Source organism: Rhinolophus ferrumequinum, chromosome 13 (genome assembly GCF_004115265.2).
Source record: "Rhinolophus ferrumequinum isolate MPI-CBG mRhiFer1 chromosome 13, mRhiFer1_v1.p, whole genome shotgun sequence".
NCBI lineage: Eukaryota > Metazoa > Chordata > Mammalia > Chiroptera > Rhinolophidae > Rhinolophus > Rhinolophus ferrumequinum.
In genome coordinates, this window is record NC_046296.1 from 46463159 (window position 1) to 46480457 (window position 17299).

General features: G+C 43.8%; 1 protein-coding gene across 2 annotated transcripts in view; it reads right to left on the reverse strand.

Annotated features, from left to right (window-relative positions):
- The window catches only part of VIT (vitrin), a 100683-nt gene that overhangs the window by 42619 nt on the left and 40765 nt on the right, over window positions 1-17299 (reverse strand). Inside the window, exons 4-6 of one of the 2 annotated variants that reach the window (XM_033125644.1) lie at window positions 12614-12770; window positions 7362-7495; window positions 3256-3333 (exon numbers count right to left, since the gene is read on the reverse strand). In XM_033125644.1, the coding sequence (XP_032981535.1) occupies window positions 3256-3333; window positions 7362-7495; window positions 12614-12770 (369 nt within the window). The remainder of the gene's footprint in view (window positions 1-3255; window positions 3334-7361; window positions 7496-12613; window positions 12771-17299) is intronic. The other variant, XM_033125645.1, reaches the window with a different exon arrangement.

Genomic DNA, 17299 nt, shown 5'->3' on the forward strand with positions numbered 1-17299 from the left:
TGGACTTTTTTATTTGCGTTGGTGAAATTTACTCCATGGTGGGACTAGAACTTTAAAGAGGTGTTCCTCTATCTTGAAGCTGAACAAGACCTCAAGTATCCCTTTTATGTTAGAATCCTTCAAGTTTAGCTTAGAGTCTGGTAATAAAAGACGCTCGATGCATGGTTCCCGAATGAATATATGAACTTAATTTTTCCCACCTGATAACCAGGAATGATCTTGTAATAGGCTAGTAATACCCGGTGATAGTGTCATTAAAGGTTGAGGTGGTTTGGTAGAGGGGACAAGTGACCTCAGCAACGCTTGATGTCCTAAGGACAGCTGTTGCTCATTTTACATTTGTATGTAAGAAAGGCTGCCCGGCTCCCCTGCACTCCTGCACGTCAGTGACTCGGCATGTGGGGGGACTGCAGGAAGCTGGGCCGCGGTGCTTGGGGTCCACAGAGAAGTTTCTGAGATGTTCTCTGCTGTGGAGAACGTACAAACCCAATGGGTTTTATAATCTAGGCTGTCATTTGGCTGTAGCGGCTCTCCTCTGTACCCCTCTGCCACCAGGGGTACCTTGTTGGAGGGGATATTAGCAGTGTTTGAGAGCAACAGGGGCCAGTTAGAAAGGTGCCCTCGGATGCGGTGTTAAACCTCCCCAAGGGTCAGCTTCTTTACTTTACCCAGGCACTCACGGTGTAGCACAGGTGCCTGGCGCAGAGGAAACGCGTGGCCACTGACAGTTACAGAAGGTTGTCGGGACTCTTCCTCTTGTCCGGATTCCGGTTAAGGCCCAAAGCTGAAGCCAGAAGGCCCCACGACCCCCATTGTAAAGGAGGAGAGGTGCCACTGAACTTCACACAGGTGGGGCCATTCGGGTAGAACCTGCACCATCACCAATGCGCCCTCACCCAGGTCAGTCAGCAGAAGGGAAGGACCTGAAGAAGGGGAGGCGTCAGCCGCCACTTGGGCAGACAGCAGTGTTCAGGGTGAGGGCCCTTCCCTCCCTTCCTCCATGCGTTGCCCTCCCCAGGCCAAAGGAAGGGGCTTCAAAAGACTCACCCACCAAGACTACAGGGGCTGATAGGGAGGGGAGATAGGCCTCTTGTTCCCTACAGACAGACCTCTCTGAGCAGAACCCATGGGCCCACGGGGTGCACTTTAGGAGCAGAGCTTGCAGAGAAAGTTTGGGGGAGTATTCTTGGAGTCTAGCTGTACTCTCCTTGTCAGGGTAAAAATAGGGGGTGCTTGACATGTGGTCCCTGAAGTTGGGATGCTTATTTGAAGGTAGGGATGTTTCTGAAGTGGTAGGGGTGCTGCTGGAGGAGCTTAGGCATGCAGGGCTCAGAAGGCCAAAGGTGAATTGAGATGGGAGGAGAAAGGGGGCCTCACCCCATCCTAGTTCTCCTCAGACCCCTGAGGGGAAGCGAACCCCAGCCATTCCCATGGCTCTGTGTGAAGGAGCTGCCCAGGGGACTACTGCACCAAGGGATGGGACACCCGACTCAGAGAGAGAGAGATGGGGCATAGATCTCTGGCCCAACAAGAGGGGGCCAGGACACAGCTGAATACTGCCTCCCTTAGCCCCAGGTATCCACACATATCACCTACTTAGAAATCACTGAGGGGGGCAGGTAGAAAAGGGTAAAGGGGGTCAAATACATGGTGATGGAAGGAGATTTGACTTTGGGTGGTGAACACACAATGCAATATACAGATGATGTATTATAGAATTGTGCACTTGAAACCTATATAATTTTATTAACCCGTGTCACCCCAATAAATCTAATAATTAAAAATAATAAAGTCATGTGATACACGAAAGGTAGAAAGAAAGAAAAAAAGAAAGAAAGGAAGGAAGGAAAGGGAAAGAAAAGAGAAGAAAAGAAAAGAAAAAAAGAAAAGAAAGAGAAAGAAATCACTAAGAATTGCTGGCCTAGATGAGACAACAGAGAGGCGAGGGACACTCTCCTTCCATCAGCTGGCCAGTCACTTAAGGAGATGTCTGTCACCTATTCCTCTTCTCCGTGCCCACACCAAAAGAGGAAAGATGATATCTCAGAAACAGTCCATGAGCCACCACGATCTGCTGCCAGCCTGGGGGTAGGGTGGGGGGGAAATAGCTATAGCTTGCATTTTAAACCCAAGCATGTCTAGATTACTGGAATAATTAAGATGTCATTAAAGATATAGTTGGAGCAGTAACTGGGGGAAAAAATGAAAAACATTTCCTATTTGTATGCCAAGGCGACTCAAATCAGGACTCTTTGTGTACACTGTTATTAGCATGAAAAACGACAGGATAATGGTATAGAATGAGGTTTCTGGAGCCATAGTGTCTGGGTTTCATTCTCAGCTCTGCTCCTAGCTGTGTGGCAAAGGGCAAGCTACTAAACTGCTCTGTGCTGCATTTTCCTCAAGGTGCACATTAGGGCTAAGAATGGTATGTACGCATGGTGTTGTGAGGGTGACTGAACGTGATAATCAGCTCTTGGAACAGGGCCTAGCACACAGTAAATGCTCAATCAATGCTAGCTCCTATCGGTATCCTTAAACCATGTTCACCTTAAATACGTTAAAAAAATCAACTAGCCCATCAGCTTTCTGGAAGCAATGCAAAATCCCGTTATGAAGCAACTCACAGCTTCTCTTTGTGTGAGAAGTCAAAGTAGCCCCAAAGACACAATACTGCATAGCAGAGTTCCCACTTTAACACAGAAACCCAGAAAAAGGTATTTTCTTGGCCTGAGGTCCACCTGTGCCTCCTTTGTAGTTCACATGAAGCTGGGTAGGCACAACCTCAGAGACACTGTATCTGTGGCCTGGGTTGCCATTCAGATTAGCTGTTTGCTGTTACGCCATAAACCACATCCTTTTCTGTGCTTCTCTTCATTTCATACCTGACCTTTTCCCTTTCAGCTGCCAGGGAATATTTCTGGGCAAAACGTCACATCATCTTCTAAAGGTAGCAATACAATGAAATTCAAGGTAACAGTCATTATGAATGAAAATGACACAAACACAGAGATAATCTTGGAATCGTAAAAACAAACAAACAACAAAACCCAAAAATACGAAGCCTCACTCTTCAGCTTTAGCCATCTGATCCCATTGATTTCTGTGCCCACGTTCCTGGCAGCTGTTAAAATATTACTGGAGTCAGTGGAGCTTGACCAGTTAAGATGTTAATTTCCACACTATCGCTTAAAACACAATATTGCGTGTTTATGAACTCCGAAGATTTAGATAAAATCACTCATGAACACTTGCCTGCTTTGGCAGTGGGGCTTTTAGGTGATGAATATGTAAGAGCCGATGGGTAGTTTACGCCCTTCTGGGGTTTACCTTCTGCAAAAGAGAGAGAGAGAGAGAGAGAGAAAAGATTTATTTGTAGAGCTAGAGGTTTTAGATGGTTCTGTTCTGATAAGCTGATTCCATCCTTCCAATTTATTTCTCTTGAGTTCAATAAAATCAGTCAGTCTCCCCCATGCTGAATTGTTGATTACAAGAAGAAAGTCAAGTGGCATTTTGTCTTCTGTATTGCCTGTGTTTTATTAATATTAGAAAGGAAGTAATAAAATCTCCATGACTCAGAGTTAACATTAGCAACCCTTATTTTACCCACGAAGATGTGACATGGAAGCGAAGGTTTTCACATATGTGGCTCTGAATGTTTAATTAGGTCAGTAGATGGAGTGAAAACATTCCCCAGGCTCTCCTTTAGATGCTGGAGAGTTCTGGTCACGGCCTGGCCATGTGGGAGTAGCTACCTCTCACTTTCATGGATCCTGTTGGGGACCATTTGAATTCCATGGCATTAGAGAAACCTGAAAGTAGGTAAACATGCATCAGTCTTGATAAGCATTTGTTGCCCACCCAGGGAGAGAGAGTTTAGATGCCAAGCTAGGAGAAGGCATGCTAAAGTCTATCAGGGAAACAATGGAGGCCTAAAAAGACAAAAACACTCAGATGATGGGGCTGGGTAAGCACTTCCAAGCCTGATAGGACTAATACGGCCAGAGGAGATTGTTGCCAGAGGCTTCCTCCACCAGCAGGTCAGGCCTGAAATTCCACCACAGGAGCTTTGTTCCGCAATGAAAGAGAAAGTGTCTCTGGAATGGAGAATTCCCCCAAAGGCAGGTAATTTGTCTCGTCTGGCAACTTGAATTCCCAGTGCCCAGAGCAGTGTCTGATATGTAGTAGATGCTCAGTAAATATTTATTCAAAGGAATGTCTTAATGCTTACATCTCTGTTACAATTCAAACACCCTTGGGAGGTTATCCAATGTTTCCATCTAATAACAAAAACACTTTAACTTTCAACCTGAGGGAATATTTTTATAGGATAGGGCTTGGGAGGAGATGGTGAGGAGTGTCAATTGGAGAGCCCAGCGGGGTGGAACAGAATCTAGTGCATGATTTTGCCAAACATGCTATTGGCACAAAGGATTGTGGGGTCCTGAAGCAGACAGAATAACAGGGTCTCAAGAAGGGCTTGGGATTGGAAGTAAGAAAACATAGGTTTCTGTTTCTATTTTAACATTAACTGCCTTAATCTCTGAGGCTGTCATTTATTTTCATTCAGAAAATATGGACAACGCTATGACACAAAGTTGTAGGACCGAATGGAAAAAAAAAGTTAAAATGTTTTGGAACTATATATTGCCATAGCGATGCAAAGATGTTATTCTAGTATTACCCATAAATGTCACTCAAAATGGGGATGAGGCAAAGGTTTGGGCTTACTTGAGTTACTTCATCTCATTACAGTCACCTGGGAGCAGAGCTTGGCATTTCCAGGTTTTCCGCCCTTATAGGTCTGCTCCAAATAGACAACAACTGAGGTTATTTCAGACCCAAGGAGGACCCTTGGATGTGACCTCACTTTATCAACAGAGTGCTGCAGAGACAACATTTCTCTCTATTTCCTATTCTTCTCACATCTGAAATCCTATGGTTCTTTCTGTTTCTATGCAGAGGGGCATGAGCTTAGTTTTCTGAAACGTGAATCGAAAAGCAAGTGGACTATTTGAGGAGGTCCTTCTCTGACCTTTTCCATTCCTTCTGAAAGCTTGTGCTGACCCAAAATGTACATCCCCTCTCCTGCTTCCCCACCCCAGACCAAAGCGAGTTAATTAAAGGAGCACAGCAACATGTAAAAACTGGAAATGACCTAGAGAAAGGTCATGGAGGCATCTGAGCCTTCAGAGGAGGATTCTGACACTATTCAGCGACTCTTTGGCCTTGAGCCTCTGGGGAGCAGACCTGGGCCGCCCGTCAGTTGATACTCTTACACGGACGTGCGTTTTCCTAAGTAACTCGCCCATTCAAAAGATACTCCTAGCCATTGCAGAAGCACAATTGTTTATCACTGGCAAACACTGTTTTCGGTTAAACGTCACTAGGTGGAATGAGGGGACATGGAAGTTGAGATTTATAGGGAATAATCTCAGCAGATTGATTTTCACTTAAAATTCCAAAACATCTCTACTCTCATGGAATTAATTTTTCTTTTAAACCTCTGTTGGGATTCTTGAATTGCAGACTAAGGACTTTAGATCAAAATACTCATATTTAGCCAGGAGCTACTTGGTAAACACTTAATGTGGAGATTATATTTCTCTCTATGTTCAACAAATTTGTATTCTAGACTTAGCATTTTCATATGGCCCCTAGTCTGAATTCTTTGTTACAAGGCAAACCTCACACACAGTACTAGGATTGGTGACTTTCCACTATCTGACTTAGAAACCAGTCTAATTTGAACCCTAAGTATGCAGAGAGGGGGAAATCTCTTCTTTATATAAGAATATTAGTTAATAAACAGGAAAGGAATGACAGAATTAGAACAACTACAATTTTGCAATGACTAATGTAATTTTTATGACAGCAAGGATCATCAATAGATGTTAAAACCACTGGTGACATTTATTGGAAACAAGCTATTCATGCTGTTTTGAAGTATCACCCTGCAGATTGCTTATTAATTCCAAGGTATCTTCACCGGGGAGAGATACTGCAAAGTATACAAATAATCAAATTTAGCCTCACCAATAACTGGACAAACTGACGTTATGTGCCTCCTGATATGGTCCTTGTGATAATACATAATGGATGGGCTATGATACTACCTGTGTGGTATCCTTGCCAAAATATTTAACCTGAATCCAATCATGAGGAAATAACTGGACATGTTTGTGGTCCAGACTGTGGAACATACCGCTAGACAACTAGCTGGGACTTCAAAAATGTCATTGCCATTCATGACCAAAAAAGGCAATGTGGTGAGATAGTTCCAGATTAAAGGACACTAAATGCAGTGGATGAGCTTTGATTGGATTGTGACTCCAAAAACAAAAGAAGAAGAATAAATTACTATTAAGACTGTTTTGGAGTAATTAGATACAATTGAATGCAAACTATTTATTAGACAATATTATTGTATCAATGTTGATTCTTTAGGCATGGCATTAGTATTGTGGTTATTTAGGATAATGTTCTTGTTCTTACAAGATGTATGCTGAAGTATTGAGGGATAAAGTGTCATGCTACCTGCAGCTTTTTTTCACATGGTTCAGAACAAAATATAGATAGATGATAAGTAGATAAATAAAGCAAATGTTGCAACGTATTAACAACTAGTGAATCCAGGTGAAGGGATTATAGGTATTCATTGTATATTCTTTAAATTTTTCTGTAGATTAAAAAATTTGCAAAATAAATGTTTAGATTGGGGAAATTCACAAATACTAAAAAAAGGGAGGAGAGTCATGCTAATACTAAGATACTTGATTACCTTTTCACTGTGAAATCACAATCATCATTAGCTCACTGGCATTTTTGGAAAAGGGGAAAAAAGGTGAAAAATTATTGTCTACAAAAATCATGTGGAGCTAGATAGTGACAACTGGTTGACTAGTGAAACAATGATTAAATAAGAAGAAATCTCAAATAAAATTGTAGCGTAGTTCTCTAAGAGCCTATCTTTATCTATTCATTTACCAGAAATCTCGAGGAATAAGGTTCTAGATGTGAGATTCATTTGGCCTAACAAAAGTAGTTCAAAAACCAAAGTTATTAAATGTAAGTCACTTAATTAAAAAGTTTGATTGGACTTACAAATAGCTGCAGTGTGTTTAAAATGAGTACTTGGGGCCTTTTAATATTTCCAGACTTTGTAGTGATTTATAACTGTGATTATAATTCATTGTTTCATGATCCTAATTATCAGGAGAACTAATGCTTCAGATTTTTATGAAATGAGGTGGGCCATCAATTAAAAGTAACAGCACATTGAAAAGAGCACATTTCATCCCGTGAGGTCACTTAACCCAAGTGCCTGTGTGTAGCAGCATTTCCCTACTGTGTCAACTCACCTGAGACAATGAAGGATTCTCTCCACCGTGGTAGGGATAAGGACTGGACACCATTGGAATAACTCCCTCTATAGCCAGATTGTCCAGCTACTTTCCGAACAAGTATTTTCCCGCCTGAATTATCAAGCACACCACTATGAAGAGGGAAAGAAAATTTTTGTTTTGAGGAATAAAACAGAAAAATATTGTTTGACGCGATCAACCTATCATACGACTACCCGCCATCTTTGTTTAGAGATATAAAAGCAGCAAGATTAAGAAAAAGTTGACTTTGACCTGCAACCCATCCCCAAAGAATGGTGCCTCCTTCACATGGCCCGGCGTGTGACCTCCCAGGTTAGATGTCCTTCTTTTTCTTATTACAGGACCTGATTGTTCAGTCAGCTGGGAATTTCTCTTTGCTATCATGCCTCAAATTTCTTTTCCTTAGTTTCCTTATTCCCACTAGTTCTTTTAAGTAAAACCTCTTACCTGACAATTTCCAATTTAGTTTTGTGACATCACAGAATGACTCCAGTTATTTCAAAGGGTGATACGGCATTTTAAAATGCAAATTATTCCCTTTATTTTGGGCCAGGAAAGGAAGGTGTGCAGCTAAATTAAACGCATTGAAAAGAGTCTCCAAAGACCAGAATTGTTTCTTGACAGGCTTTTGAAGGTTTTAGATCCTGACGTGACAGTAACTGAAATATCTACCCCTTTCCTTCTATGGCAGGAGCTCCATTCTGGTTCCTAAATATCACTTTCACATTGTCATTTCCTTGCCCCAGAGGCTAAAATGGCTCCTGTGGGTATCTGTAATTTATGGCACAGGGTAGCTAAAAAAAATACTTAGATTTGTTCCTATCAACACCCTTCCTTCCCTCCAGGAATAAGAGTTGCCCTTTCCTGCTCTCCCACCTTTATGGTGAGTCAGCGACTTTCAATATTCAACTTCCCAATGACCCAGAAGGAAAGAAAGTGATAATAATGCTTGACATGAAAAACAGTGAATTGCTTTAAAATCATTCCCACATATGGTATCTGCCTAGGTCCTCTCAGCAAACCCATGAGTCATGCAGTGGAGGGAATGTTGTTATTCCCAATGCATAGAAACAGGCTTAGACAGGTTGAGTGACTCACTCCAGATTTTGTAACTAGTAAATAGCAAGGCAGGGATTTGAACCTAGGTCTAACTGACCAGGAGTCCTGGGTTTGTCCCACTTGGTCACAGTTGCCTCTCAGGGTTCAAAAGCACAGGTACCTCCTGACAACAATAACTCATCGTTCCCTCGCGTCTTTGCAACCTGGGTCTCTCTTCAATCAGAAGCTCTCAGAATCAGGTTACATCATTTCTCCCAGCTGCAGACAGGCTGGTCTCAGCGCCCCTGAAAACCACTGTGATTGTCACGCATGTGTCTGTTCTTTCTGCTCTTCTTGCTCTGGAGAACCTGGTTCCCACTTCTGCCTGACTAGGCCTGTGTCACTGGGTCCTAACACCGCCTTCTCCACAGAGATTCAGACCCGGCTTTGCCAGGCCCCTTCCTCACGACACCTTAAAATCCTGTCTCACAACGAAGACTCTGGTTTTATTTGATCTCGTGCTACTTCCTAAAAGTTTCTTGAGTTAATTTCATCTCCCAACTAGATTGGAAATTTTTGTATGGAAGGGACAATGTATTAGAAGGACTGTCAGTGGTGAGTGAGCGCTGCTCCTACTGGCTTTTGAAAGTCAGTTGCTAAGGTTTTCAGGATTGTGCAAGCTGGTTCATTTCACATTGGTAGCTTGAAATCAGCCATGGCGGGAGTGTTTATACCACAAAAATTGGTAAATCAGCAACTCCACCCTTTTTTGGAGAGTCAGTTGTTACACATTTACCAGCACACCACTGGCGTAGGCTGAAAATTCTCATTGTTAAAAAAAGTTCTCCCATGGTCCCTTTCCTTATAATTAATGGGGAAAATAAAAATAACTCTCACCTTTTTATTTTCTCCCAGAGAAATCATCCTGCCCCCGGGTTTATATTCTATCATATTGAAATGTGTATGTATATGCAGCAGGCACCTGCTGTTGTTGAAGAGTCAGAAGCACTTTAGTTGCCACTCAGAGAGAGGGAAAGTGGGGAGAGGGAGCTGTGCTGAGCTTCCCTCGGGCTATTTAAAGGGAATAGGGAGGGCCCAGGGGGTTCTCAAGCTGGACTGGGCTGCTGATATCCCTTGTGAGGGTTTTGTAAGACCAAAAACTCAGACTTTGGGAAAGGTGCAGATGTACACCTACTGTGTTCTTGTAAGATTTTGCTGGTTGCAAAAGAGAGTGAAGCCTCGATGGAGGTCCTGGATGTCCCCAGACATACTCCTAGAGAAGGGCAGATCCTGGGGAGGTCAGTGGTCGGTAAACCACAGGAGGCCACAGCAGTCCAAGGAGGTCAATGCACTGGATACTTGACCATCATAGGAGATACTGGAGGAGGGAGAGAGGGGCTCCTGAAAGGGGCTGTGGTTCCACTTATGAAGCACATGGGGGCAGAGCCGTGGTAATTTGCTGAACATGGCCTTGAGGTTTGCCTTCTTCCTAACCCAGGTTCCAGGGGACTGGGATAAACTGAGACAGCATCTAGGCTCAGAGGAAAGGGACTTCCCACCACTAGGCCGGGTTTTGAATGGCTGTCACTCTTAGGAGGTCATCGGGTGAGAAATTAGCCTGAAGAGTCCTCTGCATGGAGATGGCCTCTGATTTGCCCCGTCTCAGAGAAATGCCCCCACTCCCCAGCACCTGGTCCCACATGAAACACAGAGGTTAGTTCAGGACAGGACTGGCCAAAATGTGATGTTTCAGTTATGTTCATTATCCCTTTGGTTTGAAAGGATCCAGGAAATCACGTATAAGACATCTGATTTTGATATATTGTATGAATATTAAATCCATTAAGCTGAATATGAAATCTGAATTTCTAAACCAAAGCATGCTCTCTTCAGTTTCCCACTTCTGTCTGGGGGGGACTCTGGCAGGACAATGACAGGAGGTGCCTCACGCACTTTCCATTTATGTTCTCGGTCTTAAATCCTGCCTTCTGAAAACAGACTTCTGCTGTTGTGAAAAACAAAACAAATAGTATCCAAAATTCCTACGTTCTTCCTGAAGACCACTCTTCATCCTCCCCACGGAGGGTGGTACTTCTTTCCAAATGGAGTTTCCCACTCTAGCAGACACTGTCTGCAAAGCTACCAGGACATACAGTTGTTCGAGTAGCAAATCTTGCTTTTTGAAACAAAACCTTCAAGCTCTTCTCCTCTGCCCTTCCACCCTCATCTGTATTCCTCCCAGCAACCCCCTCGATTCCAACCCAGCTGCTGGAATTGCTGACTCCTGGTCCTGGTCAATCCCTTCTGTGTTTATCCATCACAACGCCTTTGCTAGCTCTAGTGCTCCATAGTCCAAATGCCCCTCAAGTCCTCACTTTGTACTTTAAACAATACTGGGAGCCCTGTCCTTATGGAATGTGTCATCTGGGCTCTGGGCAGTGGTGGACATGAGTTCTAATCCTAAATGTGCAACTAACTAGCAAGGGACTTACTTTCCCTAGGCCTCAGTTCCTCTTCTAACAGATGGAGATGCTAACAATAGTCTCCTAGGATTGAGATGATGCTAGAAGGAGAGAATCAGAGGGGAAGGGATTCGTTATTATTATGAGGATATCTTTGATCAGGTGACATTAACTCATGTGGCTCTGTCCTGCATAAGAAACGTGGAGAGACGAGAGAGAGCCAGCAAGGGCCAGAGGAAGCAACTGCCAACAATCTCAGATCACAGTTGGAAACATACAGGCGACCTCAAAACAGGCTCAGCCTCTGCAGCGGATGCTAGTGTCTATGTAGACACAGGCTGGAGAATACTGAGCGGTAGAGCTGTGTGGGCAAGCACATATGTGTGTAAGGATGATGTGAGCATGCACAACTGTGGTAGGCGTGCACAGACACACATGTATAGATTTGTACACCTCTTCCCTTTTTGCGTGACCTTGATTTCAGAGTGCAAGCAAAATATTTGTATTCCGTAGTCTGGAGTGAAGAAATAGCACTTAGTGTTTTTCTTGAATGTTCCACTCCTTATCCTTATTGGAGCCTTGGAATCCTGCTCCCATTGAAAAATCAGTTAGCTCCTCATCCCGCTGCAGTGCTAGGGAAAGGAAAAGTATGGCCAGCCAAATCTACTCGTCATGGTTACATCTTATTTTACGCAGATTTTTTTCTTACTGTCTCCCAAAAATTCAGAGAAGTTACCGGCTAGACACCTTGAAAGGGAATGAATTTTACATCTCTCCTCTCTCTGGCAAAGATACAATTGAACAGTCAACTGACTGATGTGCAGGTAAGGAAAAGGAAAATGACACCAGAAGCCTGAATAATTCAGAAATTTCATCCAGTATCCGGTAGCTGAGCACTGCCTAAGGAGCCCATCTCAGAGCAGTGCTGGGTGCTGTTTAGGAGCACGAGCGCTGGACTTAGCTTCCAGTCCCTATTCTGATACTAAATTTTAATAGTGTGGCTTTAGAAAGGCTAGTCAGCCTCTCCACGTGTAAGGTGTGGATAATAGTAGTAGACACCGCATAGGGGAATTGTGAGGACTAAGTAACACAGGTGAGTTTCTTGACACATGCACATTAGCCTTATTATCGAAGATATTGGAGTGTTTTGACTCCAAGCCTAAGAAAAGGAGGTATGAGAATTCTGCAAAGGTCACTTTGCCTCTCCCTGTTTAGGAGGTGACTCAGGCCAAAGCATGGCGTGCCTCCTGTTCTCCTTCCTGGATCCCAAGCCAACAGCTGACCAAGCAGTACCACCTTTCACCCTTCTCACTTTTCCTGGTCCATTTGTCTCCAGACATCACCATAGCTGTGACATTTCTTCTTCAATCTTATGGGCCTTTCTTAGTCACATCCCTGTTATTTCCTTGCTCAGCACATACAGGGAAACACAAAAAATGCTTGACATCATCCTGAGCTTTTGGTTTCCTTGTCATGAACATGAAAGAGAATTCTTCTCCCTTCTTCATTAAGGTGTAAAGAGAAGTTGGTCCTTTCCACAGAGTACTGGGAAAGGAGATCCCGGGCCACGCACTGCTTCTGCGTAATTCCATGGGATAGGGTTGCCAGAAGAAATACAGGATGCTCAATTAAATTGGTACATTTTTGTTGCTAAAGCAGGAAAGCCTGCACCTGGGCTCCCTGCCCACACCCTGATTGCTAGTTGTTAAGAAGTTCAGAGCTGCCCACCTGTGAACTGCAGCGGCACACACGCTGGAGTAGGATGAGTAGACGTCTGTGCCATAAACGTGGTATTTGGGGTCCTGGCATCCTGCTGGACATTTCACAACGAACTCAGGATTGATGATCTTTCCAGCTTTGACGTCACAGTTTATCTGAGGCACATCTGGGAATACAAGATGAGGTCAACATTACACCTTGTGGCATCAGCTTCTATATGGGGTGACTTGGTTAGGTCATAACTGTTCATTTATGTAATCTCGAAGAGCCAGAGCCTGGCTTGACCCTGGATCCACTTCATATAATGAGCGCAAAGATGTAACTAGGACATGCCTCAGACCAAAAGAACAGCACTGACCATCCATTGCCTTTAATCGCTGAGAGCAAAAACAAAAGGCTTATTGCTGTGCTTATATGGACAATCAATTAATTGAAGAAGAGAACTCTGGGAGAAGACCTGCCTCCAGCGGCCAGAAATACTATCTTGAGTCAATGGCCGGAGAGCCCTGGCGTTTCAGATGCTCTGGAGCTAGCCCAGGAAAAGAGAACTCTCAGATGACCTGACAGGAGGATGGAAAGGTATTCCGGGAAAGGCTAACAAGGGAGTGTGGACGTTGAGGGCAAGACTGGCCTGCTGTAGCAGAGGTCCCACGCTGCAGCCTGCTGCAAGGATGGGCATGGGGAGGGCTGGACCAGGTGCTCGAGTACTTGTATTCTAGGGGGATGTGGGACGCTATGGAAGATTTTTGGAGAGACAGATAATAAAAGCGATCTTTTGTCTTGGTCCCAGAGGATGGATCCTAAATCCAGGGTCAAGATGGGAGTGATCTGCCTCAACACTTGGTGGAAAGCTGGGAACGCCCCGCTGAGCATCCAGGGGAAGCTCATTTATCCTTTCCTCCTTCCTTTTCAGCTTTGTGAGTGTAATCGCCAGGCTAATATTGTCCAGTGCAGTAGGTGAGTCTTCTGGAGCTGAAAGCTTTCCTAGGGATGAGATGGGCAGATGCCTTAGTGGCAATACCCACAAGGAGGTGTGGCTGCATCTTCCCTCAAAAAGATTTCCCTCAAAAACGGAAGGAAAGCCTCCCAGATGACACTATACGGGTGTCCTTCAAGTTGGGAATGTCTTTCATTCTAGGCCCCCTTCTTCAGAAGGGACTCTGAAACATGAGCACAGTACAAAGAGTAAGCAGACTCAGGAAGGGTCTGGAAACCAGCAGGTATGAGGGATGGCTGGCAGAAATGGGTCCTATGGCCGTAAGAAGGAGCGAATTTGAAGGCAAGTGATAGTTGTCTTCACAAGTAGGACTGTTGTGTGTTAAGACACCAGAGGGCAGAGTTAGAACTCAAGGATAGATTTTTATATGGAGGCAAATTTGGCCAAGAAGAACTTTCTAGTAATTGAAGTTGCCCTTGAAGCAGTGGACTGCCTCATGAGCAGGGAATGGGCCGGCAGGGACTGAACAGTTCAAGAGGGGATTTTCCACATTGGGTGGGAGAAAGAAATAAAGCCCCGCCCCACGCTAAGAGTCTGTGATTACATACATGGATTCAGGATCTCTGCCAGGCCACCCACCCTCTCACTGAGTTACTAAGATGGTCTCAGAGTTGTTAATGACTTCCAGCTGTATCCAAAACGCGCATTTTTTTTTTAACCCTTAGATACCTGAATGGAACAGAGTTGGCCTTTCATTCAGACTGGAGAGAACTGACGTTAGAACTCCTGCTCTTTTCTTAAACACCCCTCCCAGACAATCTTTGCCACTCCGGGCTGGGCCAGCTTCTCCTGGAGCCTGGGGGCTGAGTTTGATCACAGGCTAAAACAATTTGTGGTCTACATTAAGAAGTGGAGCCCTGTGCTTAAAACAGTTTTGTGGTTTCCTTCTCCCCACCACAGGTTGCCTCCTCTCCAAAGTTATTTTCTTTTTTCTTTCGTTCTTTTAAATCCTGACATTCAAGGCTGCATTTACTATTTTGAGTCTTAGAGATTTGTGTTTTTGTTTTTGTTTATTTAAGGCAATTTGGGGACCGAAGATGCCACTGTACGCTCTCCTTAAATTAGTTAATTGTTTGATCCCAGGGTGTAACTGAATGCGTTCAGCTCTGCTTCTTTCTGCAGATCGCTTCCCCACTCCCAAATGCATCTCCTCCCTTAGACGGAAAAAAAAAAAAACGAATAAAAGAAAGCAGTCTTTCTTGGTTCTTAGTTATTTGAAATAGGAGGTGAAAACTTCTGTGAACTGGGGTTCAATTTGGATGTACCTTTGGCTCCCTAAGATTTTGGATCCCTGGCAGGCCAACCCAAATCTTCTGGAGTTGAGTAAATGGCTATATCTAGAAGCTTCCTGCATGAGTATTATACAGTGATTAAACCTATTGAAAAAGTTACGGGTGCACACAGAACATGCAGTAGGGTTTTCCATGAAATAGTTGGTGTAAACAGACAAGGGGAAGAATGTCACGTGGGAATATTGTACTTCCTGCTAATCTATTCCCCACCCCGTCCTCTAAGGGGCATGTGAGTTTTGGTTTGTTTTGTCTTGTTTTTTTCATAGATCTAAGAAGTAATTTAAATAAGATCAGCTTTATCTGTGCCCAACCAGATTAGCAAAATTGGTGGATCAACTTGTCCCATGGGCCGGGGCGGGGGTGGGGGGAGGTGGGGCGGTTGGAGGAGAATGAAATGAACCTAAGCACATGCGCTCAGGCACTTTGGAAAAACAGGGTGCAATGGCAAAGTGTGGCTAAAGGGCAATCATTTGTTAAATTTGTATAGAACATCAAGTTAGAGAGAGGGAGCGAATTAAAATTTTCAGAGTAATTGCCCAAATCACGGGACATTATAATGTCTAAATCCACCTGGGAAGAAGCAGCCATTTGCATCTTTTTGGCAGCTCTTCTTTGAGTTTGTGGAAGACATGGTTTATTTCTTTACAGTATCCTCACAGTTATTTGTGAAACAGTCTGTTGTCCTGTAACCTTCCAAGAAATCCTCCATCGACTTAAGGACCAAATTAAACGGTTTATCTTTGCATTTCCTCTGACTACTTTTGAGCTATTCCATCTCACAGCTTAGGTTTTCCTTTTTCCTTTCTCTGTTGGTACTTAGGTTCATTTTCATATCTCCCCTCCCCCTTGTCTGGGCTATATCTCAAAAGTGCAGAAATAAGACTTCCCTAAGAGAACAATTCCAAGCTAAGGCAGCCCAAGAAGTATCAGTCTCAGGTCTGAGCGGAACAGGAAGACATTTGACAAATGCCAAACAGAGAGTTGGGTGCTGGGGGTGGCTAGGGGCTGCTGTGCCCTCACTATTAATCTCAGGTGAGACCTTTTTAGAAGCCATAAAATGGTTTACTCTAGGAACATTTGGAGAAATTGAGGAGAGAGGCTCTCCATTCCCTCCTGAGTGGACAGTTGCTGGTGGCAATACGGAAGTCTGGGCTAAAGTCACAGAGATCCCAGGGGTGCCCAGAACTACTTTGGTGGAACGTTCGCACACAGACCTGTTCCTTGGCCATCTGCTCTCCTCTCCCTCAGGTGATTCCTTAAGGTCACCTTGCCTTCCTTGCCGCGGTCACTATCACTTTTGTGAAAGAGCTCACATTGGAGCATCTCAGAATCTGCCAAGGATTCCTTCCCACAGGCCCTTGGCACTAGCCACAGGGAAAAGAGAAGAACCACTTGAACCCAGCTGGTTAGAACTGTAAGATAACCTTTAGATGCTGCTCACGGAAGTAATGTATCTGCTGTATTGATCTCAAAGGGTTTCTGAACAAAAGACCTCATCTCAGAGGGTTCCTGGGCAAAATGGGCTCTGTCTCAGCCACTATTTTCATGCAACATTGGAATCAGAGGCAGAACTGCAAATGTTTCTGCTCTGGGTTGGGTCTTCTGCCTGGTCTAATAGCAGAGTGATTACTGGGTGATGTCACGTACAATCAGCCAGTGATGTAGCAAGCTAAATCAAACTGTATACTCTAGTTCTTATTTTGCCATTCATCTTTGCAATGATCCCAGGCAAGCCACATTGCTTCTGGAAAACAAATTTCTTAATCTATTCGAGGCCATAATAAGTTTGCCTCCTGGATGTTAATGAGGAAGAATTATTATAACATACAAGCACTTGTGCATAAACACTTTTGATATTAAATGATTTTGTTGGACCGTGATATTCCACTAGAATAAAATCCTATTTTAAGAGAATTATGCAAAAAAGGCTTGCCACTGCTGCCCATGGTAATTTTCAAACGAATGTTGTCTTGTAGACTTGGCTTGTATCATTTCTCATACCTGGAACCCTTTTCCTCTTATCTGTTTAAATGCTACTACTTTTTCAATGTCCCAGTTCCATTTATATCTTTACTCATCTATTAGAATATATAATCCACGAAGGCAGGGATTTTTGTCTGTTCTGTTCACTGCTGCTCAACAGAATGTCTGCTGAATGATCGAATGAATGAATGAATGAATGAAGCCAATCCATTAGCAAGTCCTGTTAGTTTTATTTCCAAATCTGCTATTTCTCTCTACCTCCACTTTGGTTCAAGTAACCAACAGGACTGTCAACACAATAGCTTCCTATCTTGTCTTCTTCCTTCCATGTTGCCCCAGTCCTTTCTGCATTGAATAGCCAGTGTGATGCTTTTAAAAATGTAATTATATTTCATCATTCTCCTGCTTAAAATCCCTCACTGG